This window comes from Lytechinus variegatus, chromosome 3, assembly GCF_018143015.1.
Source record: "Lytechinus variegatus isolate NC3 chromosome 3, Lvar_3.0, whole genome shotgun sequence".
NCBI lineage: Eukaryota > Metazoa > Echinodermata > Echinoidea > Temnopleuroida > Toxopneustidae > Lytechinus > Lytechinus variegatus.
The window spans coordinates 39624742-39652258 of NC_054742.1; the positions used below are offsets into that span (position 1 = coordinate 39624742).

The 27517-nt window shown below is 39.2% G+C and overlaps 1 protein-coding gene across 7 annotated transcripts in view; it reads right to left on the reverse strand.

Moving 5' to 3' along the window:
• Positions 1–375: 375 nt before the first annotated feature.
• LOC121410994 (mucin-17-like) overlaps positions 376–27517 on the reverse strand; it is a 62347-nt gene continuing 35205 nt past the window's right edge. For 3 of the 7 annotated variants that reach the window (XM_041603443.1, XM_041603441.1, XM_041603442.1), the window contains exons 9-12: positions 9467–27505; positions 8568–8879; positions 6992–7159; positions 376–2423 (exon numbers count right to left, since the gene is read on the reverse strand). In XM_041603443.1, coding sequence (XP_041459377.1) covers positions 2248–2423; positions 6992–7159; positions 8568–8879; positions 9467–27505 — 18695 coding nt within the window. In that variant the 3' untranslated portion in view covers positions 376–2247. The remainder of the gene's footprint in view (positions 2424–6991; positions 7160–8567; positions 8880–9466; positions 27506–27517) is intronic. The other 4 variants (XM_041603444.1, XM_041603446.1, XM_041603448.1 and 1 more) reach the window with 4 other exon arrangements.

Genomic DNA, 27517 nt, shown 5'->3' on the forward strand with positions numbered 1-27517 from the left:
ATGCAAAATTTGAAAGTGACAGGAGTTTATTATATTGCTCCTAATTCAATGTTCTTGGTATCTTTGGAGTAGAAGATGCTTCAATTAATGATGTTAAAAAAATGAAGAAAAACTGCTCAAAATCCACCATTCTGCAACGGTTTGAAGAAATGATATGGCAAAGCCTATTTCATTGAAATAACAAAACTATGAATGAGATTGAAAAGGGGAATCATACCAAAGTATCAAATGAACAGTGATACTCTTATCAGGGGTTTCTTTCTGAGTAAGTACATTCATGATCATAGATTTTAATATGCATATTTTCAAGGTTTGAATACATCTATTTCTAATTTTTTTAAATTCCAACAAGAAAAACATGCAACCATACTAAAATTATTTCAGCAATAACATTTTATTACTTTATACTTCATGAAATAATTTACAAAAGCTTCAATAACAAATTATTGGTATACATGTATACTATTTCAACATTTTTTCTCTCTGCACTTCTCATATTGTTAGTACAGTCATGAGTGCTTGAAAGAAGATATATTTCATATCATAAGTTATAAATATGAAAGAAAATATTTGCCCCCTGTAGCACAACATTAGTTTAACAGTCGTTTGACAGGAGATTTCAAAAATTACAATTAATGTTACCACAAGTCATCCATAATAGTGTCATATAAAAAGGTTTACGGTTTCTTTATATTTTGTATTGCATGGTCTACTTGTATCACTTACATACATCGAATGCATAGTTTTAAATGACATTATGAAAGTTCAAAAAGGCACATATCACAATATCAAGGTGTCTATACGCACATAAAAATTTGTAGATTTTGTAGTAATACAACATCATATTGTTCTCTACAGAACTCATCTTTGCCCTTTGCCATTCATTGATGGGTCTGCTCAAAAAACTACATTTAAGTCTATCATATGATTTCTTACTCTCACAATGAATATCTTTGTTTGTTGCAATCCTTTTATCATGGTTTCTCCTTTTTCAATCAAATATAAATTGACAACAAATTTTTCATGTTAAAGAATCGGTAAAATAGAATTAGTTACCAATTGCATAGTAACAATAACTTTCTCACTTTATCCACCCCTCCCCTTTGTAACCCCACCCCCTCCCTTCACACTCTCTTGCTCTCTCTTCCTTGCTGTCCCTCCCTCTCTCTCCCTCTTCCTCTCCCTCTCTCTTTTATTTTCTCTACTTCTACCTTGCCTCCAATAAGATAACCACTCTTGATAATCCTCTTTATTATGCAAGGAGTTAAATAACAAATAGCCTACAAATGTTAAAACACGTCAGAATTGTCAAAAGATTTTGCAGTTATTCGTCATCAGGTCAATTTCTTACATTTTGCTTTTCTAATTGCCTGTCTATAATAAGTTATATTTTTGTATGTCATAAGCACCAATGAATGAATATGTACAACAGAAGCAATAGTTTCAAGGAAAATGCAGCATACTTTTATGACGTACACACACATAGCAGCTTCTGCCCACCTCAAGGCAGTAGATACAAATTGAACACTTCTTTAGCTTTCATATCTACAAGCTGAAAAAAAATGTTTGTTGATCATGATTATAATTGCCAGGATTTCTTGTGCTTTTACATGCAAAAAGTCATAAATATGAAGGTAAAGATCATATTACTTTGACTTAACGATTATATATATATATATATATATATTTATATTAAAATCGGTATTTTACAAATTGGCCAAATATGAAAAAAAAAATTCCCTTATTTTGCAATCTTTGCAAATTATTTGTTAATCTATTTGTTTCTCAGGATTTTTGATACGCTTCGCTGTTGTTTTAATGCGTGCAAGTGTTTGCATGCAATAGAAAAGATAAAAAAACAACAGCATAATTTTGGTATTTTTTCTCACTAAGCATGTCAGAGATTCCAGTTGTTTCTCCTTCATAAAATATAGACAAATTAGTACACCTCATTCGTCAATTAAAAGATAACACTTTGAAGAATCCCCTTCACCTCGTGGCCCTCTGCTCATCCATGAATCCATATACATGTCAGCAGAACTTGGCCCTTGTCTGCAGTCAAAGTGATGAACATCCATTTTGATATGACTTTAAAGGACATTGGAAAATAACTTATCACCTTTATAACGTCACATCCATTGCACATAAGCATGTTACACCACCACTTCACAGCTGAAGTAAACACTAATCCCATCACCTCGTATCAGTTTTCATTTATCATATAAATATCTCAAACACGAGTTTCCTTCAAGAGTTTGTCTTACACACTCCATCTGATATTTTTTCAACCCCAGCTGAACCTTCTGAACATATAGTGCTTTTCTGAAGTTCACAGCTATTAGTGTAAGTCCGATTGTCGCTTCCACATACAGGATTGTAAGCAATGGGACACTCGAATTCTTGACAGGTTATATCACCGTTAACTGCGTAGAGAAGAAGAATAAAGTATATATACATTAAGTAATAATGATTGTTAGTATTCTATTAAACATAGATTGCTTTACTTATAGACCACAGTTTTGTGGAGCGTCTGTTGCCTATTCGCTTTACTGTTGTGCAGATTGTTTTAATCACATTTCATTCACATTGTACATTAGTAATGATCGTTCTCGTATTAGGTCTGGTTCGGTTTTTTTTTGTCTCTTTTCTTCCCATTTTACTTGTCTTCCTTCAAACTTGTATTGTCTTTTTCTCTTGCACAGCACACTCTCATTTTCGTTTCCCTCTTCTTGCACAGGAGCATGGCGGCGTGTCTACTCTTTTAGCGTATCTAGTGTAATTCTTCCCGGCTCCGACGTCTGATTTGTCTGACTTCCCATTCAGCTCGTTATGCAACGATGACCTGTTGTCCCTTTCATCACAACACGGCGCTTCGTCAGAAAACCTCTATTTTGATACTTACATAAAAAACTACCTGAATGATAATACTGCTGATCTTAACTCAAACTTTGACCCAAATGACCCATGTGGGCAGCTTATTACTTCACAGTATTTTACAGAACAACATTTTAAATCTTTAATTAATTCTAGCAGTCTTGAAGAAGATATTTTTCTTCTCCATCTGAATATTCGTAGTGCCAATAAAAATTTCGATAAGCTAAAATTATTTCTTGATAGAAATCAGTTTCCGAAACATTCAGTCATTGGATTAACTGAAACGTGGTTTTCGGAAAATCCTTGTTCTCTTTTTGCACTCTCCGATTTTAATCTAGTTGTTAATAACAGAACTCTTAGACCTGGTGGTGGTGTTGCACTTTATATACCCCAGCAATACGAATATAATCTTATAAATAATATGACTTTATCCAATGACGCTTTAGAATCACTCTTTGTTGAAATCATCAATCCAAAAGGAAAAAATCTGATACTGGGAGTCTTATACCGACCCCCTAATTCAAATACTCGACATTTTCTGGAAACCCTCAATGACTTTTTACTCAATCCTTTTCTGAAAAACAAAGATTGTTTTTTTATGGGGGATTTCAACATCAATTTAATGAATTGCAACAATAACAATATCTCGCAAGAGTTTCTCGAAACGTTTTTGACCTTTCTTACCACTTTCTTTCTTACCACTAATCACTAAACCAACGAGAGTGACTAACACTTCTGCAACTATTATAGATATTTTTAGTAATGTAACTTTTCCTACCCCCCAAGCTGGTATAGTTCTTAGTGATATTTCTGATCACTTTTCAATTTTTGCGAAGCTGTCTAAAAATAAACTTTTTAAGAATGAATCATATAATACTTCCTATCGTAAAATAACCGATGATAACATTTCTCATTTAATTAATGATTTAGACAATACAGACTGGTCTACCATTTTTGACTCCACAGAGGTTGATGTAGCTTACGACATTTTTATTACCAAATTAACATCTTGTCTAGACACCAATGTCCCTCTTATCACCCACCGAAAGTCAAATTATAAAAAAATCCCAATACATCCGTGGATCACTAAATCTATTTTACGATCTATTAATCGTAAAAATAATCTTTATTATAAATATATTTCTAAACCTAACGAAAACTCTCGTTCTAAGTACACTTGTTATAAAAACACCCTTACCACATTATTACGTATTGCCAAAAGGGAATACTACACTTCCCAATTGAACATTTACAAAAATGATATGAAAAATACTTGGAAGATTATTAATAATGTACTGAACAAAAAGAAAAAAAGCTCTACAATCACAAAAATAAAGTCAAATAATACTATTACAGACGACGCTAATAAAATCACAGGAGAGTTTAATTCATATTTTTCAAATGTTGGCAACAACTTGGCTAAAAATATACCTCGAACTAACAAATCCTTTTCTGATTTCCTTGACGACCCTAACCCCAATTCTATGTTTTTCAGCCCTACTAATTCTATGGAAATCATAAACATTGTTAGCAATCTACAGAATAAGAAAAGCCCGGGGTATGACGGTATACCAAACTTTCTTCTAAAAAAATCATTGCAGCCATCGTTGATCCATTGGTACATATTTTTAATATCTCTCTTACCACTGGACGGGTCCCCAATAAAATGAAAATCTCCAAAGTCATCCCACTGTTCAAAAAAGGTGATAGCCAACTCGTTTCTAACTATCGTCCAATATCCTTACTAACTTCACTATCTAAAATTCTAGAAAAACTGGTCCATACCAGAACTAGTGATTTATTCAAAGTACATGACATTTTTTCAAACTTCCAATTTGGATTTCGTAAAAATCACAGTACTTCCCATGCAATTTTGTCATTTATAAATAAAGTCACCACTTCCATCGATAATAGTTGTCATACTGTCGGTATCTTCCTGGACTTCTCCAAGGCCTTCGACACTATAAATCATGAAATTCTCCTTCATAAACTATGTCATTATGGAGTTAGAGGGAAGGCCTTGGAGTGGTTCAGGAGTTACCTCACTGATAGGACCCAATTTGTATCAGTGAATAATTGCAATTCGACTACTCTTCCAATTACTTGCGGTGTCCCCCAGGGTAGCCTACTAGGCCCACTTCTTTTTATTACTTACATCAATGATATTAAAAATACATCAAATTTACTTTCATTTATACTTTTTGCTGACGATTCCAATATTTTCTTTTCCCATGATGATATTAACCAACTCGTTAGAACCTTAAACTTTGAACTAACAAATGTTACAGATTGGATCAAGGCCAACAAACTTTCACTTAATCACCAGAAGACAAACTACATGCTTTTCAGTAATAAAGTCAATACTCTAACTGACAGGATTTTCTTTGATAATTTTGTTCTTAATAATGTTTCCACTACTAGATTCTTGGGTGTCCTTATTGACGACAAATTATCCTGGAAGCCTCATATCGATAGTATATGTAAAACAATTTCAAGAAACATTGGAATTATTAATAAACTTAAACATTTTCTCCCTTCCCGCACTTTGTTAACATTATATTACACACTTATTCTACCATATATTAATTATGGAATTATTGCGTGGGGATGTGCAATACAAACACAAATAAATAGAATATTACTTCTCCAGAAAAAAGCTCTAAGAATAATTTTTCAAACACACTTTAGATCACATACTGATATCTTATTTTTTGAAAATAACATTCTTAAAGTAAATGACATATATCTTTTCGAACTTAGTCAATTTATGTTTAAATTAAGCAGGGACGATCTCCCCGCCATTTTCTTTAATATGTTCCGTAAAAATGCTTCCGTACACAGCTACCCAACAAGGCAACGTCTATGTTATCATCTTCCTTTAACAAGAACTTTATTTGCAAAAAACTCGTTTGTCTTCTCCGGGCCTGCCTATTGGAACTCTCTGCCTCAAGATTTCAAAGAATCCCCTAATGTAAATATTTTTAAACGCAAACTGAAAAAAATGTTAATTCTGAAATATTCGTCGCAAACAGGTCAAGCTGAATAACTAAAATAACTGATTTAATTATACTCAACTTTTATGTATATGAGTTTATATTATATACATATAGTCATGTATATTATTTGTTTTACATTATTTTTTCTTCTTAAAACTGCAATTAGCCAAGTACCTGCTCCTGCTGCCTGCCATATTTCTTTTCTACTTAGTGTATTGCACTGCTCTGTCCCTTCTGCCCCCCCCCCCCCCTCACCTCCCCCTCTCTTAAAGTATTGTATAACGTAAATATTTCTTTACATGACCCATCAGTTACGTTTTTTCAAGTGCACAAAAATTGTATTTATTTTTAAACAAATTTATTATTACGAACCAATATTTATTTGTTGTAGTTTTATATTGAAACTAAGTTAGGGGCTTGCCGCCTGTACAAGCTTTGCTTTTTTTCGGCAAGTCCCTCCGTTTTACTTTCAAATACAAATGTCATTGCAGATAAATTTATTTACTCAATTGTGTTCTTTAAATTTATGATTATTTATGTATACATATTATATTTCGTAGTATTTTCGACCTTGTTTTGTTATGTTTATTATATTATTGCTATGTTCATTATACTATTGTGAAACGGAAATAAATAAATCAAATCAAATCATACATTGATTAGTCTTCAACGAAATAAGTTTCCCACTGAAATGAGAAAAAAATTGGTCAGATTTTTTTTTATACATCAACTTTGTCCGAGACGTTGAATTGAAAGATGTATAGAGCGGCAATATGCAAATAAAAGAACCGATGACATCAAACACTATCTATCATGAATATGAATGATTAAAATCTCTCCTTTTTCCTCCGTTTGATATGGTTTGACGGCACTCTGCTCATGTGGAATTGTAATTTAATTTACATTATTATTCGATGAAAAGCTCCGTCATCGTCAGATCTACAAACTGATTTTCTTTATTATATCAAAATAAGCTTGCTTTGAGGATGGTATTCCACATTCATTGATTTTGTTAATGACATGAACCTTTTCATACTAGTGTTGATTCAAGGATAATATTCATTGGACTGCACATTAACTGAAAAAAATACGACATTAAAATCAAAATTAAAAAGGCCTACCTAAGTCGAGGAATCCATTAATACACTCTCCTTGATAAGCTACTCGAAGATCAGCATTTCTTCGTAAGCACGCTGTCTGGTTGATTTTACATTCTGATTGATACGTAAAGCCATCGGTACCACATACAGGACATATTTCCTTCCCACACTGGCCACATTCTCGTATTCCTAAAGGGATAGAAGAAATGGCGTAATCATTCAATACCTGTAATTTGCTCAATCAATCATCTTATATCTACATATATAGTTATTGATAACGTTATTATTTATTTAACATATCAGCGTTGAATTAAAGGCTTTATAATCAATTATATTCTTAGTAAATTAAGAGGCTTTTATAGGAGGAGATAATTTGTTTAACAAATTTTCGGCATTACTCCTACTTGTTTAAGATCAGTATGCTCGATCTGTAATGAAAATCATAAGATCAGTATGCTCGATCTGTATGGAAATCATAAATCATAAGTCAGAAAAAATTGGAACCAGCGGGATTCGAACCTGCCATCTACTGCTTTCCGGGCAGCGACTCAACCACCAGGCTATTCTGGTTCACGGTTAAGCCACGATGAACTGGAATTCAAATACCCTCCAATTTTTTCTGACTTATGATTTATGATTTTCATACAGATCGAGCATACTGATCTTATGATTTTCATTACAGATCGAGCATACTGATCTTAAACAAATAGGAGTAATGCCGAAAATTTGTTAAACAAATTATATTCTTGTTGATCTTCGTTGGATTCTCATATGTTTGGTTATTATTATTTGCAATGAACGAGACATACGTATGGCTCATAATAGTATTTGGTGTTAGATTATAGAGGTATTTATAGACAGTGAGTTGAGAAAATTTTAGGTATACTCTACAGTTCCAAGTACTAAAGCAGAAATAAAGAAAATATGTGAACATATCACAAGGCTGTCAGAAAGGGGAACGACCAAAACTATAGAGAGAAGAAAAGGATAAAAAAGAATTAATGAGTATGAAAAATATAATTGGATCTTGTTATTCATGTCTTCTAATAGAGTGTAAGATAACCCTACCTCTCGGTCAACCTACCCCCCCCCCAACATCATTTTACCAAGGGGATAATTTGTATTCAAAATAGGGAGTTACACGACAATTGCTTCCGGCTTTATTTCTATCAAGATATAGGTTTAGGGTAGGAACAGGTTAAGTGAAGGGTTAAGTCTTGGATACAGTCTAGCGTTGTATCTAAAATTGAAGTTGTTCATTCCATAAGTGTGTTGAGTTTACAGCGGAGAGCAATTGTCCCAGGAGTTTGTCACTATCAATGGTAGATGTGAACTCATTAGATAGAGTAGAATGCATACCATTCTGGATCACGCCTTTGAAACAAATGTGACAATTGTATGCAATAAAAGGAAAAGGGAAATAATTTCCAATCAGCAGGAAAAAAATTTATATAGTAAAATGTGTGACTTAGGTAGGAACAAAAGGTATAATGCCACTGGCATCGATACTAATAAATACTCCTTCTCAATTTGTCACTTGTAATGCCTTAAAGCTCGACTCTTCTATCTTTAAAACAGCAAGTAAATGTCTACATACTGGCCATAAAAGCTGGTTGATTGAGATGAACGGAAGCTGGAACTGCAATTGAATCTCCATCCATATTTCCACTGTATCCATCTGGCTCTTCCGTTCTCTCTGGTACTGCATCTGTTGTGGCTACTATCGCGACGGGTAGCTCACTTGCACTGGTGAAAGACATCGTAACTGATTCACTTGATTGGCTTCGTGTCGTTGGTGATGATGGTAAAGACGTTGAGGTATACCTGTTTACCGATGGAGGTTGAAGAGTGGTCATCATTGGCGGGTAGGGTGGGGGAGGTGGAGGAGTCGATGGTATCCTGACACCATCTATGAAAAGAAAAACAAAATATTGAAATAAGGTTGTGAGTGGTATTCTTAGAGAACAGTGGGGTGTTGATATGAAATAGTGAAACAATGATGAAGTGTGATCTCAGTAAAGAAGGCGTGGCAGAGATGTAGAATGAACCCGAATTCTTCTTAATTATAAAAAAGTATTGGAAGTTATGAAGTGCGTTTTCTTTTTTTTTATCTCGCTAAATAGAATGTAATATATAATCTATATCATCTTCATGCTACACTATTCGAAATCCTTCAAGGTGTATTTTGTTTTATTTGCAACGAAAGAGAAACGATATGTGAATTCTTGAGTGTGCATGGTAACGTGACAGCAAATTACGAGGCTTTGGAATATTTTCAACTCAAACACGGCGCCATGTAATGATGGGAATTATCTTCATCATCATTTCTAAATACTTTTTTTCGCGATCGACACTCGTCTGTCATTGAGACTACAAGATGACACAGATAAATGTATATACCCTCCTAATCTCTATCATTTTCAAATCAGTTACTGCACACTTCAGTCACGTGCACGGAAAAATTGGAGGCAATGAAATGATACTAAAGGTTCTCACCAGTCCGTTTAGTTGTTAATTTTGACTGCGTCGTTTGTCGATCATCAAGGCTGGTTCTCAAAAGTGTAAATAAAGTTGGAGATTGTTGGCCACCATCTGCTACGGTTGTGCTTTCGTCTCCTGACCCATAACTTGTAAAGACCTCAGCTGTAGTCATTGTTTGACCTCGTGGAGAAGATTTAGCCTCAATTATTCTGCTTAATGTTGACTTCGTCTTTGATGTAGGTGATACTTCCGTTTGATTCGATGTAGATGATGAAGTTACTGGTGGCTGCGAAGTTGAAAATATTCCTCCCAATGTTGTCATTGTCAAATTTGTTATATAGTTTATTCCGTCCGATATCATGTCGGTAACTGCAGTTCTTGGGGTAGAAGTTTGTTTTGACGGAGTGATAGCTTCTTGACTTGTTGGTGTTGATACGCTATCGTTCTGATTTGTTTCCTCTGGTGCAATTCTGGTTGGCATTCTTGAAGTAATAATCTTCAAAATACTTGGAGATGTTTTTGATGATGTAGTACTCATATCACTGGAAGTAAGATTTCTAATTATTTTTTTTAACGTGGTATGAATTCTTGGCGATGATGTTGACAACGTACTTTCTTTTTTTACTTCTTGCTGGAGAGACGTAATTGTAATAGAAATTGTGCTAGCACCCCCTTGAATCATGGGGATCGTCGAGCTTCCAACACCAGATGTAACTGATGACAGGTCTGGTGACTTGGTGCTTGGTTCCTGCAGCTCAGTCACTTTTGAATCTTCATCATCCGTTAATACTCTATTAGCCTTCATAGATGTTAACAATTTTGCCGAAGCTGATGGAGACATTTCCAATGTTGTATGCATTGTTGATGATATCGAGTCACTTGTACGGAGTTCGCTTTTACTGGCCATAGCAGTACTGCCTGTGGTATGCGCATCAAGTTCCTTTACAATGGTAAACCATGTACTAGATCGTTTGTCTGTTGCAGTCGGACCAGTTCTTGCTGATGTTGTAGAAATCATACTTTCACTTGTAAATCCAGATCCTACTTCTTCATTGGGTTGATTAGTGGCAATGTCGCTTGTACTTGCTGTAGACGGTATTGAGGTACTTTTAAGCGTAGAACTCGGTTGTTCTTTTTCTGATCCTGTAGGTATACTCGTGATTTCTCTTGGTTGGTTCGAAGGGATGATTGAAATCGACAATACAGGAGTTGTCAAGGTTGGAGATTGTACACTGCTTGGAGTTTCGGAGGAAGGCTGTGTTGCAGTATGCCTTCCTTGTAATTCTTGAACGCCCCGTTTTTCAGTGTAGCTAGGCGTTACCGTCATAGATGAAGGCTTCAATGTTGCCCCTTCTGATTCAATTCCTCTCTTAGTGGTCAAAAGTTCTACAGAAGAAACAGTTTCATTATTCGTGGAAACCGACGTCGGTACTGCTCCATCAGACGGTGATGGCATTTTAGTCATTTTAATATCAGAGAATATTGTAGATACACCATCAACCATTTGTGGTGACATGCCACTACCTTCTATGGTTGTTTCAAAAAGCCATTCATCAGTTGTCTTTTGCTGAATTGTAGATGTTTGTGTAGACGGAGTAGTAGGATCCTCTGATACTTTTGTTTCATTCTTTTGAAGTGGTTCAGGGAGTTTACGTTTAGTTATATCTGACACCAACGGTAAAGGTGTGGTGACAGGAGGAATAGACTCAGTAACAAGCAGAGTAGTTAATGTAGCTATTTCGCCTGTAGGTCCTTGACTTAATTTCGATGTTGATATTATTTCATTTAAAGGGGAAGAGGACATTCCACTTCCTTCAACAGTTGTTTCAAATAAAATTTCTGCTGTAACCTTTTCATCTAAGTCTGTTACTTCAGCAATGGTAGACAGTGTAGGGGACGTAGACGACATCACTTCCAGCTCCGAAGAGTCAGTTTTGGGGTCGGTAGTTGTCTCGTTACGTTTAATTTGTGCCGGCTGTCTACGAGTAACGACATCCCCATCAGGTTTTTTAGAAGAATCTGTCCTATGTGAAGTTGTTAGAGGAGTTGTTCCTTCTGTGGTAATTATTGAAGTTGTAGATTCTATTTCCTTCATAGATTCTGTGACTTTTATTCGATCTGTAGTAGCAGCTGCGTCTTCAGACTTTATATCCATTTCTGTTACAAGTACAGTAGACTGATATCCAATTGTTGGTGACATTCCACTTCCTTCAACAGTTGTTTCAAATAAAATTTCTGCTGTTAACTTTTCATCTAAGTCTGTTACTTCAGCAATGGCAGACTGTGTAGGAGACGTAGACATCACTTTTAGCTCCGAAGAGTCAGTTTTGGGGTCGGTAGTTGTCTCGTTACGCTTAATTTGTACCGGCTGTCTACGAGTAACAACATCCCCATCAGGTGCTTTTGAAGTATCTGTACTTTGTGAAGTTGCTAAAGAAGAGAATGTTTCTCCTTCGGTAATTGTTGATGTTGTAGAATCTACTTCTTTCACAGGTTCAGTGACTTTTCTTCGATCTGTAGTAACAGCTGCGTCTTCAGACTTTATATCCATTTCTGTTACAAATACAGTAGACTGATATCCAATTGTTGGTGACATTCCACTTCCTTCAACAGTTGTTTCAAATAAAATTTCTGCTGTAACCTTTTCACCTAGGTCTGTTACTTCAGCAATGGTAGACAGTGTAGGAGACGTAGACGACATCACTTTCAGCTCCGAAGAGTCAGTTTTGGGGTCAGTAGTTGTCTCGTTACGCTTAATTTGTACCGGCTGTCTACGAGTAACAACATCCCCATCAGGTGCTTTTGATGTATCTGTGCTTTGTGAAGTTGCTAAAGAAGAGAATGTTTCTCCTTCGGTAATTGTTGATGTTGTCGAATCTACTTCTTTCACAGGTTCAGTGACTTTTCTTCGATCTGTAGTAGAAGCTGCGTCTTCAGACTTTATATCCATTTCTGTTACCAATACAGTAGACTGATATCCAATTGTTGGTGACATTCCACTTCCTTCAACAGTTGTTTCAAATAAAATTTCTGCTGTAACCTTTTCATCTAAGTCTGTTACTTCAGCAATGGCAGTCTGTATAGGAGACGTAGACGACATCACTTGCAGCTCCGAAGAGTCAGTTTTGGGGTCGGTAGTTGTCTCGTTACGCTGAATTTGTACCGGCTGTCTACGAGTAACAACATCCCCATCAGGTGCTTTTGATGTATCTGTGCTTTGTGAAGTTGCTAAAGAAGAGAATGTTTCTCCTTCGGTAATTGTTGATGTTGTCGAATCTACTTCTTTCACAGGTTCAGTGACTTTTCTTCGATCTGTAGTAGAAGCTGCGTCTTCAGACTTTATATCCATTTCTGTTACCAATACAGTAGACTGATATCCAATTGTTGGTGACATTCCACTTCCTTCAACAGTTGTTTCAAATAAAATTTCTGCTGTAACCTTTTCATCTAAGTCTGTTACTTCAGCAATGGCAGTCTGTATAGGAGACGTAGACGACATCACTTGCAGCTCCGAAGAGTCAGTTTTGGGGTCGGTAGTTGTCTCGTTACGCTGAATTTGTGCCGGCTGTCTACGAGTAACAACATCCACATCAGGTGTTTTTGAAGCATCTGTGCTATGTGAAGTTTTTAAAGAAGAGGTTGTTCCTTCTTCGGTAATTATTGATGTTGTAGAATCTACTTCCTTCACAGAATCTGCGATTTTTATTCGATCTGTCGAAGCAGCTGATGTTGAGACATCTGTAGTCATTGTTTCCTTGTCAGTCAAAAATGCTGTCGATAAAATTTCAATCGTTGGGGAGGGTGACATTCCACTACCTTCAAAAGTTGTTTCGAATAGTTCAGTGTATTTTGTTGTCTGTTCCATCCCTGTCATATCACCAATTATATTAGTAAATATAGAAAAAGGTCTTTCTGTTGTTGTTGAGACTATATTTTCTGCAGACGTAGGAGTTACAGCCGTACGTATCTCCTGGCTGGTCGTAGTACTGATAACACTAGAAGTTGACATTTGGTCACTTGCCCTGGCCATCGATTGTGTTGAACCTTCAGTCATATTTCTGTTTCCGATGGGAGAGCTAGTAACAACCGGCGTTGTTTCCTCGGCTGTTGACCACAAGTCTGTTTCCTTAAGGGATCCTAATGTACTAAGGTGCTGAGTCTTTAGGGATGATGGTATTCCACTACCTTCAGTGGATAAAGCAGTACTGCTTGTAAAACTAGAATCTTCTGTTATTTGTTTAAAATCTAATTCTTTTGAAAACATTTCAGTAGTAAGTTTAGGTGATGTTACTTCTACGGTTGGTTGGCTAGTGAGTGTAGCAGCAGTAGTATCAGAAAGAGTGATCGTTCCACTTTTCACCGTGGTCAGTCCAAATTGTGTTGATACATTTGGACTTGATTCTGTTGTAATGGTAGGCAAAGTTACAGTGGTAAATAAGTTAGGTTCATCCGTTTCTTCTTTCATATCTGCTGCTGTTGGTGATATTGACGTTCCTCCACTTGTAGATTCAGCTGCAACGGTTTGTCCGTCCACGGTTTTCGATTCGCCACTCCCTTCAGAGATCAAAGCTTGTTGAGTAATACTCATATTCGGTGTCCCTGTCACCCCGGTGGTCTCTTTAGAATAAATAGTTGATGTTGTTCTTGGGGTTCCACTGGTCTCATTTCGTCGAATCACTTCTAGTGACTTTGGTGTTGTCATGTTTACCACCAACAGCGTATCCTCACTAGGTTTAGTAGTTGAGGAATATTTTGTCGTTTGATTAATTTTTCTCAACGTCGTGATTTCTTTTGTTGAAACTTTAGTTGTTTGACCTTGGATTGATGTTGACAACAATGTGGATACTTCTTCAATTATTGGAGAAGAGGATGCAGCACTACCTTCTGTCGTTTTTGTTTCTTCAGGTGTACCATCTATATCTGCGGTTGTGTATGACAGAGTGGTAATTCTAGAAGAAGGCGTTGAGCCACTTCCATCAGTGATCACTTCAAAGAACGTTGTTTCTTCAGCTGGATGTTCAGTGTATTTAGTCAAATCCGCACGATCTCCAGTTAATATTTTTTCTATAGAAGTAACTGGGTCGATGGTCGCTGTGACTGAACCAGTTACCAAAAAGCTTGGTTGGTCTGTTGTAACTTTTGAAGATGTAGATTCAGCAACTGTGTCTGTGTATAAAGTAGTCGAGGAGACAGTGCTTAAAAATCCTGGTTCATCAGTTTCTACTTTCATTACACCCTTTGTTGGAGATACTGATGTGCCTCCTCTTGGTTCTGCAGTAACAACAGTAGATAGTCCTGGCAATGTGGTAAATTCTCCACTTCCCTCGGTAGTTTGGGCCGGTGGTGCACTTTCAGTTGTTTGTGTACCTGCTACTGTAATTGTTTCTGTAGGATAAATGATCGATGGAGTTTCCATAGCTGCTCTGGTTACATTTTCCTGAATCATTTCTGGTGACTTTGCTGTTGTCATGTTCATCTCCAATGACGTTTTCTCACTTAGTGTAGTTGATGGATATTTCGTCGTTTGGTCTGTTTTTCTTATCGACGTTATTTTCGCTGATGTAGCTCGGGTTTCATCTCCAACTGTTGTTGGTAACACTGTAGAAATTATTTCAATTGTTGACGAAGACGGTGCAGCACTGCGTTCTGATGTTGTTCCTGGGTCTTCGGTCTCTGTAACTAAGTGAGTACTCAAGAAGCCAAGTTTTTCTGTCGTAAATTTTGAAGATGTAGATTCATCACCAGTCGTTGTGTATGACGGGGCTGTTACCATTGAAGGAGCAATTGTGCCACTTCCGTCAGTGCTAATGTCAAGTAACGTTGTTTCTTCAGTTGTTTGCTCCGTGTATTTAGTAAACTCTGTATTAACAATAGAGGGAGTAACACTCGTCTCATTCAGTACAATAAGTTCTGGTGATTTACGAGTAGTGCCGTCCAACTCCGGTGATGTTATCAGACCATCAGTTGTCGTTGATGCTGAATACATTTCGGTCTCTATAGTAGATGATTTAGATTTTGAAGGAAGAATTCCAACAGTTGAAGGGGAAGACGATAAGCCACTACCGTCCAGTGTCGTTTCAACATAAAATTGTTCTGTTACGGTTTTATTCAATTCTTTTTGCAGATTAGTAGAGGAGATCGTGCTTAAGAGGACCGGTTTATCAGTTTCCACTTTCATATCACCCCTTGTTGGAGATATTGATGTGTCTCCCGTTGATTCTACAGCTACAACGGAGGTTAGTCCTTTCATTGTTGTTATTTCTCCACTTCCTTCAGTAGTCAAGGCCAGCGGTGTACTTTGTGTCGTTGGTTTATCTGGTAATGTGATGGTTTCTGTAGAAGGTATGGTCGATAGAGTTTCGGAAGTTACAACAGTGTCATTGTGCTGAAACATTTCCGGTGACTTTGATGTTGTCATGTTCATCTCCAATGACGTTTCCTCACTTAATAGAGTACTTGATGAATATTCCGTCGTTTGATCTGTTTTTGTCATTGATGTCGGAACTTGCGTTGCTTCATCTTGGATTGATGTTGGTAATACTGTTGAAACAATTTCAATTGTTGATAAAGATGAAGCCGCACTCCCTTCTTGCGTTGTTTCGCGGTCGGTAGTTGCTGTTACTGAACCATTTATCAAGAAGCTCGGGTTGTCTTTTGTAACACTTGAAATTGTAGATTCCATACCAGCTGCTGTATACGATGGCGTAGTGCTACTGAAAGGAGCAATTGTGCCGCTTCCGTCAGTGCTCATATCAAGTAACGTTGTTCCTTCACTTGGTTGTTCCGTGTATTTAGTAAGATGATGAACCGTTGGAGGTGCACTTGTCCCGTTCTGTAAAATGGGTTCAGGTGGTTTACGTTTAGTGGATGTTGTCAAACCATCAGCTGCAGTTGAGAGTAAATCGATTTTGGTCTCTAAGGTAGAGAATGCTGTCGAGGAAGGCACAATTTCAATAGTTCTTGGGGATGATGATAAGCCACTTCCATACGGTGTCGTTTCCAGATGATATTGATCCGTTTCGTCTATACTCAATTCCGTTTGTAAAGTAGTCGAGGAGACAGTGCTTAAAAAGCCCGGTTCATCGGTTTCTGCTTTCATATCACCCTTTGTTGGAGACACTGATGTGCTTCCTATTGATTCAACAGAGACATTCGATGTTAGTCCTTCGAATGTCGTGAATTCTCCACTTCCTTCTGTGGTTTGGGCCGGTGGGGGACTTTCTGTTGTTTGTCTACCTGTTACTGTAATTGTTTCTGTAGAAAGAATAATCGAGGGAGTCTCCATAGTTTCAAGGGTTACATTTTGCTGAATCGTTTCTGGTGACATTGCAGTTGTCATGTTCATCTCAAATGACACTTCCTCACTTAGCGCAGTAGTTGATGAATATTCCGTCGTTTGATCTGTTGTTCTAACCGACGTTACTTCAGATGTTGGAACTCGGGTTGTTTCACCTTGGACTGATGTTGGTATCACTGTAGAAATTATTTCAGTTGTTGACGAAGATGGTGCAGCACTGCCTTCTGCTGTTGTTTCTTGATCTCCCGTCTCTGTAACTGAATCAGTTATCAAGAAGCCAGGTTCTTCTGTTGTAAGTTTTGAAGATATAGATTCAACACTAGTCGATGTGTATGACGGGGCAGTGCCACTTCCGTCAGTGCTCATGTCAAAGAACGTTGTTCCTTCACTTGGTTGCTCCGTGTATTGATGAACTGTGGGAGTTGCACTTGTCCCATTCTGTACAATAGGTTCAGGTGATTTACGTTTAGTAGATGTTGTCAATCCATCAGCTGCAGTTGAGATTAAATCGATTTCGGTCTTTAAGGTAGAGAATGCTGTCGAGGAAGGCACAATTTCAACCGTTCTTGGGGATGATGATAAGCCACTTCCATACGGTGTCGTTTCCAGATGATATTGATCCGTTTCGTCTATACTCAATTCCGTTTGTAAAGTAGTCGAGGAGACGGTGCTTAAAAAGCCAGGTTCATCGGTTTCTACTTGCATATCACCCTTTGTTGGAGACACTGATGTGCTTCCTATTGATTCAACAGAGACATTTGATATTAGTCCTTCCAATGTGGTTAATTCCCCACTTCCTTCCGTGGTTTGGGCCGGTGGGGGACTTTCTGTTGTCTGTCTACCTGTTACTGTAATTGTTTCTGTAGAAAGAATAATCGATGGAGTCTCCATAGTTCCACGGGTTACATTTTGCTGAATCGTTTCTGGTGACATTGCTGTTGTCATGTTCATCTCCAATGACGTTTCCTCGCTTAGCGCAGTAGTTGATGAATAATCCGTCGTTTGATCTGTTGTTCTCACCGACGTTACTTCAGATGTTGGAACTTGGGTTGTTTCACCTTGGACTGATGTTGGTATCACTGTAGAAATTATTTCAATTGTTGACGAAGATGGTGCAGCACTGCCTTCTGCTGTTGTTTCTGGATCTCTCGTCTCTGTAACCGAATCAGTAATCAAGAAGCCAGGGTCTTTTGTTGTAAGTTTTGAAGATTTAGATTCAACACTAGTCGATGTGTATGACGGGGCAGTGCCACTTCCGTCAGTGCTCATGTCGAGGAATGTTGTTCCTTCACTTGGCTGCTCCGTGTATTGATGAACTGTGGGAGTTGCACTTGTCCTATTCTGTACAATGGGTTCAGGTGATTTACGTTTAGTGGATGTTGTCAATTCATCAGCTGCAGTTGAGATTAAATCGATTTCGGTCTTTAAGGTAGAGAATGCTGTCGAGGAAGGCACAATTTCAACCGTTCTTGGGGATGATGATAAGCCACTTCCATACGGTGTCGTTTCCAGATGATATTGATCCGTTTCGTCTATACTCAATTCCGTTTGTAAAGTAGTCGAGGAGACGGTGCTTAAAAAGCCAGGTTCATCGGTTTCTACTTGCATATCACCCTTTGTTGGAGACACTGATGTGCTTCCTATTGATTCAACAGAGACATTTGATATTAGTCCTTCCAATGTGGTTAATTCCCCACTTCCTTCCGTGGTTTGGGCCGGTGGGGGACTTTCTGTTGTCTGTCTACCTGTTACTGTAATTGTTTCTGTAGAAAGAATAATCGATGGAGTCTCCATAGTTCCACGGGTTACATTTTGCTGAATCGTTTCTGGTGACATTGCTGTTGTCATGTTCATCTCCAATGACGTTTCCTCGCTTAGCGCAGTAGTTGATGAATAATCCGTCGTTTGATCTGTTGTTCTCACCGACGTTACTTCAGATGTTGGAACTCGGGTTGTTTCACCTTGGACTGATGTTGGTATCACTGTAGAAATTATTTCAATTGTTGACGAAGATGGTGCAGCACTGCCTTCTGCTGTTGTTTCTGGATCTCTCGTCTCTGTAACCGAATCAGTAATCAAGAAGCCAGGGTCTTTTGTTGTAAGTTTTGAAGATTTAGATTCAACACTAGTCGATGTGTATGACGGGGCAGTGCCACTTCCGTCAGTGCTCATGTCGAGGAATGTTGTTCCTTCACTTGGCTGCTCCGTGTATTGATGAACTGTGGGAGTTGCACTTGTCCTATTCTGTACAATGGGTTCAGGTGATTTACGTTTAGTGGATGTTGTCAATTCATCAGCTGCAGTTGAGATTAAATCGATTTCGGTCTTTAAGGTAGAGAATGCTGTCGAGGAAGGCACAATTTCAACCGTTCTTGGGGATGATGATAAGCCACTTCCATACGGTGTCGTTTCCAGATGATATTGATCCGTTTCGTCTATACTCAATTCCGTTTGTAAAGTAGTCGAGGAGACGGTGCTTAAAAAGCCAGGTTCATCGGTTTCTACTTGCATATCACCCTTTGTTGGAGACACTGATGTGCTTCCTATTGATTCAACAGAGACATTTGATATTAGTCCTTCCAATGTGGTTAATTCCCCACTTCCTTCGGTGGTTTGGGCCGGTGGGGGACTTTCTGTTGTCTGTCTACCTGTTACTGTAATTGTTTCTGTAGAAAGAATAATCGATGGAGTCTCCATAGTTCCACGGGTTACATTTTGCTGAATCGTTTCTGGTGACATTGCTGTTGTCATGTTCATCTCCAATGACGTTTCCTCGCTTAGCGCAGTAGTTGATGAATAATCCGTCGTTTGATCTGTTCTCACCGTCGTTACTTCAGATGTTGGAACTCGGGTTGTTACACCTTGGACTGATGTTGGTATCACTGTAGAAATTAGTTCAATTGTTGACGAAGATGGTGCAGCACTGCCTTCTGCTGTTGTTTCTTGATCTCCCGTCTCTGTAACTGAATAAGTAATCAAGAAGCCAGGTTCTTCTGTTGTAAGTTTTGAAGATTTAGATTCAACACTAGTCGCTGTGTGTGACGGGGCAGTGCCACTTCCGTCAGTGCTCATGTCAAAGAACGTTGTTCCTTCACTTGGTTGCTCCGTGTATTGATGAACTGTGGGTGTTGCACTTGTCTCATTCTGTACAATGGGTTCAGGGGATTTACGTTTAGTGGATGTTGTCAATCCATCAGCTGCAGTTGAGAGTAAATCGATTTTGGTCTCTAAGGTAGATAATGCTGTCGAGGAAGGCACAATTTCAACCGTTCTTGGGGATGATGACAAGCCACTTCCATACGGTGTCGTTTCTATATGATATTGATCCGTTTCGGCTATACTCAATTCCGTTTGTAAAGTAGTCGAGGAGACGGTGCTTAAAAAACCAGGTTCATCGGTATCTAATTTCATATCACCCTTTGTTAGAGACACTGATGTGCTTCCTATTGATTCAACAGAGACATTCGATGTTAGTCCTTCCAATGAGGTTAATTCCCCACTTCCTTCGGTGGTTTGGGCCGGTGGGGGACTTTCTGTTGTCTGTCTACCTGTTACTGTAATTGTTTCTGTAGAAAGAATAATCGATGGAGTCTCCATAGTTCCACGGGTTACATTTTGCTGAATCGTTTCTGGTGACATTGCTGTTGTCATGTTCATCTCCAATGACGTTTCCTCGCTTACCGCAGTAGTTGATGAATAATATGTCGTTTGATCTGTTTTTCTCATCGACGTTACTTCAGATGTTGGAACTCGGGTTGTTTGAACTTGGACTGATGTTGGTATCATTGTAGAAATTATTTCAATTGTTGACGAAGATGGTGCAGCACTGCCTTCTGCTGTTGTTTCTTGATCTCCCGTCTCTGTAACTGGATCAGTAATCAAGAAGCCAGGTTCTTCTGTTGTAAGTTTTGAAGATATAGATTCAACACTAGTCGCTGTGTATGACGGGGCAGTACCACTTCCGACAGTGCTCATGTCAAATAACGTTGTGCTTTCAGTTGTTTGCTCCGTGTATTTAGTAAGCTCTGTATGATCAACAGTTTCGGTGACTCTCGTCTCATTCAGTACAGTAAGTTCCGGTGATTCACGAGTAGTGGCATCCAACTCTGGTGATGTTCCAGAACCATTGTTTGTTGTTGATGCTAAATCCGTTTCGGATTGTATAGTAGATAATGTAGATTTTGAAGGAAGAATCTCAACAGTCGTAAGAGACTTGGTTAAGCCACTTCCTTCAGGTGTCGTTTCAATTTGAAATTGATCTGTTTGGGCTTTACTCAATTCTGATTGCAAAGTACTAGAGGAGATTGTGCTTAAGAAACCCGAATCATCCGTTTTCATTTTTATATCACCTCCTGTTGAAGATATTGATGTGCCCCCAGTAGATTCTACAGTAGCAATAACGGTTAGTCCTTCCAAGGTTGTTATTTCTCCACTTCCTTCAGTAGTTGAGGCTGGTGGTGTACTCTCTGTTGTTGGTCCATCTGTTACTGTGATGGTTTCTGTAGAATAACTGAACGGTGGAGCTTCTGTAGTTGCAACTGTCTTATTTTGCTGAATCATTTGTGGTGACATTGTTGTTGACATGTCCGTCTGTGATGACAATTCCGTATTAAGCATAAAAGTTGATGAATATTTCGTCGTTTGATCTATTTTTCCCATCGACGTAGATTTAGCTGTTGGAACTTGCGTTGTTTGGACTGTAGGTATTGTTTCTATTGTTGATAAAGACGGTGTCGCACTGCCTTCTGTTGTTTCTGGGGCGGTGGTTGCTGTTACTGAGCTAGTTATCAAGAAGCTTGATTCCTCTGTCGTAACTTTTGAAGACGTAGACTCAACACCAGTCGCTGGATATGACGGGGTAGTACTTAGTAAGAGACTAATTGTGCCACTTCCATCAGTGCTCACGTCAGGTAACGTTACTTCACTTGGTTGCTCAGTGTATTCAGTACGCTCTGTGTGATCAACAGTTGGAGTAACGCTCGTCTCATTGAGCAGAACAATAGGACCAGGCAATTTACGACTAGTGAAATCCAACTCTTGTGATGTTGTCAATCTATCGGCTGTAGTTGACACTACATTTGTTTTGGTGTCTGAGGTATACAAAGATTGCGATGAAGACACAATATCAATAGCTGTTGGGGAAGATGATAAACCACTTCCATCCGGTGTCGTTTCAAGAAGAAATTGATCTGTTTCAGTTTTCCCTAATTCCGTTTGTAGAGAGGTCGAAGAGACAGTGCTTAAAAAGCCCGGTTCATCAGTTTCAACCTTCATATGATCACCTGTTTGAGATATTGATGTGCCTCCTGTTGACTCTACAGTTACGATGGAGGTTAGTCCTTCCATTGTTGTAATTTCTCCACTTCCTTCAGAAGTTAAAGCTGGTGGTCGACTCTCTGTTGTTGGTTCATCTGTTACTGTGATGGCTTCTGTAGAATAAATGGTCAATGGGGCTTCTGTAGTTGCATAAGTCTTATTTTCCTGAAGCATTCCCGGTGACTTTGCTGTTGTCATGTCCGTCTGTAATGACGTTTCATCGCTTAGTGCAGTAGTTGATGAATAATCCGTTGTTTGATCCGTTTCTCTCCTCGACGTGATTTCAGCTGTTGGAACTTGCGTTGCTTCATCTTGGACAGTTAGTAATATTGTTGAAATTATTTCAATTGTTGATGGAGATGGTGTAGCACTGCCTTCTGCTGTTGTTTCTTGATCTCCCATCTCTGTAACTAAATCAGTAATCAAGAAGCCAGGTTCTTCTGTTGTATGTTTTGAAGTTATAGAATCAATACTAGTCGCTTTGTATGACGGATCAGTGCTTGTGAAAGGAGTAATTGTGCCGCTGCCGTCAGTGCTTGCGTCAAATAACGTTGCTCCTTCAGTTGGTTGCTCCGTATATTTAGTAGGCTCTGTATCCAGCGTCGTTTGAATGAATGACTGCTCTGTTGCATTTACACTTATCCCTGTCCGCACAGTATGCAAAGTAGTGGCCAATGAACTGGGTTCACCCGTTTCTTTTTTCATATCAGTTCCCGTTGATATTTTATCACTTGTAGGTTCTACTGTGATAGTAGGAGTTTGTCCGTCTACGGTTACTTCACCGCTTCCTTCTGTACTTAATGCTGGTGGAGTAACATATGTGGTTACTGTCCCTGATAGTGATACGATTTTCGTAGTATAAACTGTCCCTGTCATTTCTGTCGTTGTTCTTGTATAATTCCGTTGAATCTGTTCTGGAGGCATTTTAGTAGTTAAGTCTGAAACCAATGATGTTTCTCCCGTCTTGAGTGTAGTGGTTGCTGAATCTTCCACAGTTAAAAATGTAGTTTCCAATGTTGTAGACTGTGGAGATGATGGCGTAGATGCCGGCGATGAAGTTTCTTCCGGTTCTGTTGGTGTTGTGGCATCTTCAGTCAATGTTTTTGGTGTAGACTGTGTAGTTGATGGCGTAGATGCCGGCGATGAAGTTTCTTCCAGTTCTGTTGGTGTTGTGGTATCTTCAGTCAATGTTCTTGGTGTAGACTGTGTTGATGGAGTCGATGCCGGCAATGAAGTTTCTTTCGGTTCTGTTGGTGTTGTGACATCCTCCGTCAATGTTTTTGGTGTAGACTGTGTAGTTGATGGAGTAGATGGCGGCGATGAAGTTTCTTCTTGTTCTGTTGGTGTTGTGGCATTATCAGTCAATGTTCTTGGTGTAGACTGTGTTGATGGAGTAGATGCCGGCAGTGAAGTTTCTTTCGGTTCTGTTGGTGTTGTGGCATCTTCAGTCAATGTTTTTGGTGTAGACTGTGGAGTTGATGGCGCAGTTGCCGGTGTTGAAGTCTCTTCCGGTTCTGTTGGTGTTGTGACATCCTCCGTCAATGCTTTGGGTGTAGACTGTGTAGCTGATGGAGTAGATGCCGGCAATGAAGTTTCTTCTGGTTCTAATGGGGTTGTGGCATCTTTAGTTATATTTTTTGGTGTAGACTGTGTAGTTGACGGAGTAGATGCCGGCGATGAAGTTTCTTCTTGTTCTGTTGGTGTTGTGGCATCTTCAGTAAATGTTTTTGGTGTAGACTGTGTAGTTAATGGCGTAGATGCCGGCGATGAAGTTTCTTCCGGTTCTATTGGGGTTGTGGCATCTTTAGTTATAGTTTTTGGTGTAGACTGTGTAGTTGATGGCATAGATGTCGGCGATGAAGTTTCTTCTGGTTCTATTGGGGTTGTGGCATCTCTAGTTATAGTTTTTGGTGTAGACTGTGTAGTTGATGGAGTAGATGCTGGCAATGAAGTTTCTTCCAGTTCTGTTGATGTTGTGGCATCTTCAGTCAATGTTGTTGGTGTAGACTGTGTAGCTGACGGAGTAGATGCCGGTGATGAAGTTTCTTCCAGTTCTGTCGGTGTTGTGGCATCTTCAGTCAATGTTCTTGGTGTAGAATGTGTTGATGGAGTCGATGCCGGCAATGAAGTTTCTTTCGCTTCTGTTGGTGTTGTGACATCCTCCGTCAATGTTGTTGGTGTAGACTGTGTAGTTGATGGAGTAGATGCCGGCAATGAAGTTTCTTTCGGTTCTGTTGGTGTTGTGGCATCTTCAGTCAATGTTTTTGGTGTAGACTGTGGAGTTGATGGCGCAGTTGCCGGTGATGAAGTCTCTTCCGGTTCTGTTGGTGTTGTGACATCCTCCGTCAATGTTTTGGGTGTAGACTGTGTAGCTGATGGAGTAGATGCCGGCAATGAAGTTTCTTCTGGTTCTAATGGGGTTGTGGCATCTTTAGTTATATTTTTTGGTGTAGACTGTGTAGTTGACGGAGTAGATGCCGGCGATGAAGTTTCTTCTTGTTCTGTTGGTGTTGTGGTACCTTCAGTAAATGTTTTTGGTGTAGACTGTGTAGTTGATGGCATAGATGTCGGCGATGAAGTTTCTTCTGGTTCTATTGGGGTTGTGGCATCTTTAGTTATAGTTTTTGGTGTAGACTGTGTAGTTGATGGAGTAGATGCTGGCAATGAAGTTTCTTCCAGTTCTGTTGATGTTGTGGCATCTTCAGTCAATGTTGTTGGTGTAGACTGTGTAGCTGATGGAGTCGATGCCGGCAATGAAGTTTCTTTCGCTTCTGTTGGTGTTGTGACATCCTCCGTCAATGTTGTTGGTGTAGACTGTGTAGTTGATGGAGTAGATGCCGGCAATGAAGTTTCTTTCGGTTCTGTTGGTGTTGTGGCATCTACAGTCAGTGTTTTGGGTGTATACTGTGTAGTTGATGGAGTAGGTGCCGGCGATGAAGTTTCTTCCGGTTCGGTTGGGGTTGTGGCATCTTTAGTTATAGTTTTTGGTGTAGACTGTGTAGTTGATGGAGTGGGTGCTGGTGTTCCTTCAGCTTCTGCTGATGTGGTTATATCTTCAGTCAATGTTTTTGGTGTAGACTGTGTAGTTGATGGAGTAGATGCCGGCGATGAAGTTTCTTCCGGTTCTGTTGGTGTTGTGACATCTTCAGTAAATGTTTCTGGTGTAGACTGTGTAGTTGATAGAGTAGATGCCGGCGATGAAGTTTCTTCCGGTTCGGTTGGGGTTGTGGCATCTTCAGTCAATGTTTTTGGTGTAGACTGTGTAGTTGATGGAGTAGGTGCCGGCGATGAAGTTTCTTCCGGTTCTGTTGGTGTTGTGACATCTTCAGTCAATGTTTTTGGTGTAGACTGTGTAGTTAATGGAGTAGATGCCTGCGATGAAGTTTCTTCCGGTTCGGTTGGGGTTGTGGCATCTTCAGTAAATGTTTTTGGTGTAGACTGTGTAGTTGATGGAGTAGGTGCCGGCGATGAAGCTTCTTCCGGTTCTGTTGGTGTTGTGACATCTTCAGTCAATGTTTTTGGTGTAGACTGTGTAGTTGATGGAGTAGAAGTCGGCGATGAAGTTTCTTCCGGTTCGGTTGGGGTTGTGGCATCTTTAGTTATAGTTTTTGGTGTAGACTGTGTAGTTGACGGAGTAGATGCCGGCGATGAAGTTTCTTCCAGTTCTGTTTGTGTTGTGGTATCTTCAGTCAATGTTCTTGGTGTAGACTGTGTAGTTGATGGAGTGGATGCCGGCAGTGAAGTTTCTTTCGGTTCTGTTGGTGTTGTGGCATCTTCAGCCAATGTTTTTGGTGTAGACTGTGTAGTTGATGGAGTAGATGCCGGCAATGAAGTTTCTTTCGGTTCTGTTGGTGTTGTGACATCTTCAGTCAATGTTTTTTGTGTAGACTGTGTAGTTGATGGAGTGGGTGCTGGTGTTCCTTCAGATTCTGTTGATGTGGTTATATCTTCAGTCAATGTTTTTGGTGTAGACTGTGTAGTTGATGGAGTAGATGCCGGCGATGAAGTCTCTTCCGGTTCTGTTGGTGTTGTGACATCTTCAGTAAATGTTTCTGGTGTAGACTGTGTAGTTGATAGAGCAGATGCCTGCGATGAAGTTTCTTCCGGTTCGGTTGGGGTTGTGACATCCTCCGTCAATGTTTTTGGTGTAGACTGTGTAGTTGATGGAGTAGGTGCCGGCGATGAAGTTTCTTCCGGTTCTGTTGTTGTTGTGACATCTTCAGTCAATGTTTTTGGTGTAGACCGTGTAGTTGATGGAGTAGATGCCGGCGATGAAGTTTCTTCCGGTTCGGTTGGGGTTGTGGCATCCTTAGTTATAGTTTTTGATGTAGACTGTGTAGTTGATAGAGTAGATGCCGGCAATGAAGTTTCTTCTGGTTCTAATGGGGTTGTGGCATCTTTAGTTATAGTTTTTGGTGTAGATTGTGTAGTTGACGGAGTAGATGCCGGCGATGAAGTTTCTTTCGGTTCTGTTGGTGTGGTTGTATCTTCAGTCAATGTTTTTGGTGTAGACTGTGTAGTTGATAGAGTAGGTGCCGGTGATGAAGTTTCTTCCGTTTCTGTTGGTGTTGTGACATCTTCAGTAAATGTTTCTGGTGTAGACTGTGTAGTTGATAGAGCAGATGCCGGCGATGAAGTTTCTTCCGGTTCGGTTGGGGTTGTGGCATCTTCAGTCAATGTTTTTGGTGTAGACTGTGTAGTTGATGGAGTAGATGCCGGCGATGAAGTTTCTTCCGGTTCTGTTTGTGTTGTGACATCTTCAGTCAATGTTTTTGGTGTAGACTGTGTAGTTGATGGAGTAGATGCCGGCAGTGAAGTTTCTTTCGGTTCTGTTGGTGTTGTGGCATCTTCAGTCAATGTTTTTGGTGTAGACTGTGTAGTTGATTGAGTAGATGCCGGCAATGAAGTTTCTTCCGGTTTTGTTGGGGTTGTGGCATCTTCAGTCAATGTTTTTGGTGTAGACTGTGTAGTTGATGGAGTGGGTGCTGCTGTTTCTTCAGCTTCTGTTGGTGTGGTTATATCTTCAGTCAATATTGTTAGTGTGGAATGTGTAGGTGATGGTGTAGATGCTGATGATGAGGTTTCTTCCGTTGATGTTGTTGTTGTATCGTCAGCCATTCTTGTTGGTGTAGACGCCGGTTGTTTTGTTGATGGGAAAGTTACCAAAGTCGTCATTTTTTCTCTTTCAGTTGTTTGTGATGTTTCTACTGATAATGTTGTAGACCTCTGTATTTCTGCTGCAGTGGTTGTTTTCCTTTCTGTGCTCGTGGTAGTTTGTGCTTCTGATGGAATGGTCTGTGTAAATTCAGATTTTGGAGTAGTCTTAGTGGCTGCGATCATCCTTGGTGTAGTCTTGCCATCTGGAATCGGATCTGTTACTCGACTTCCATCGGGTGTTGTTAGAATAGGGTCTCGTGTTGGTTTGGTCCGCAATACAACGACTGTTGAAAAAT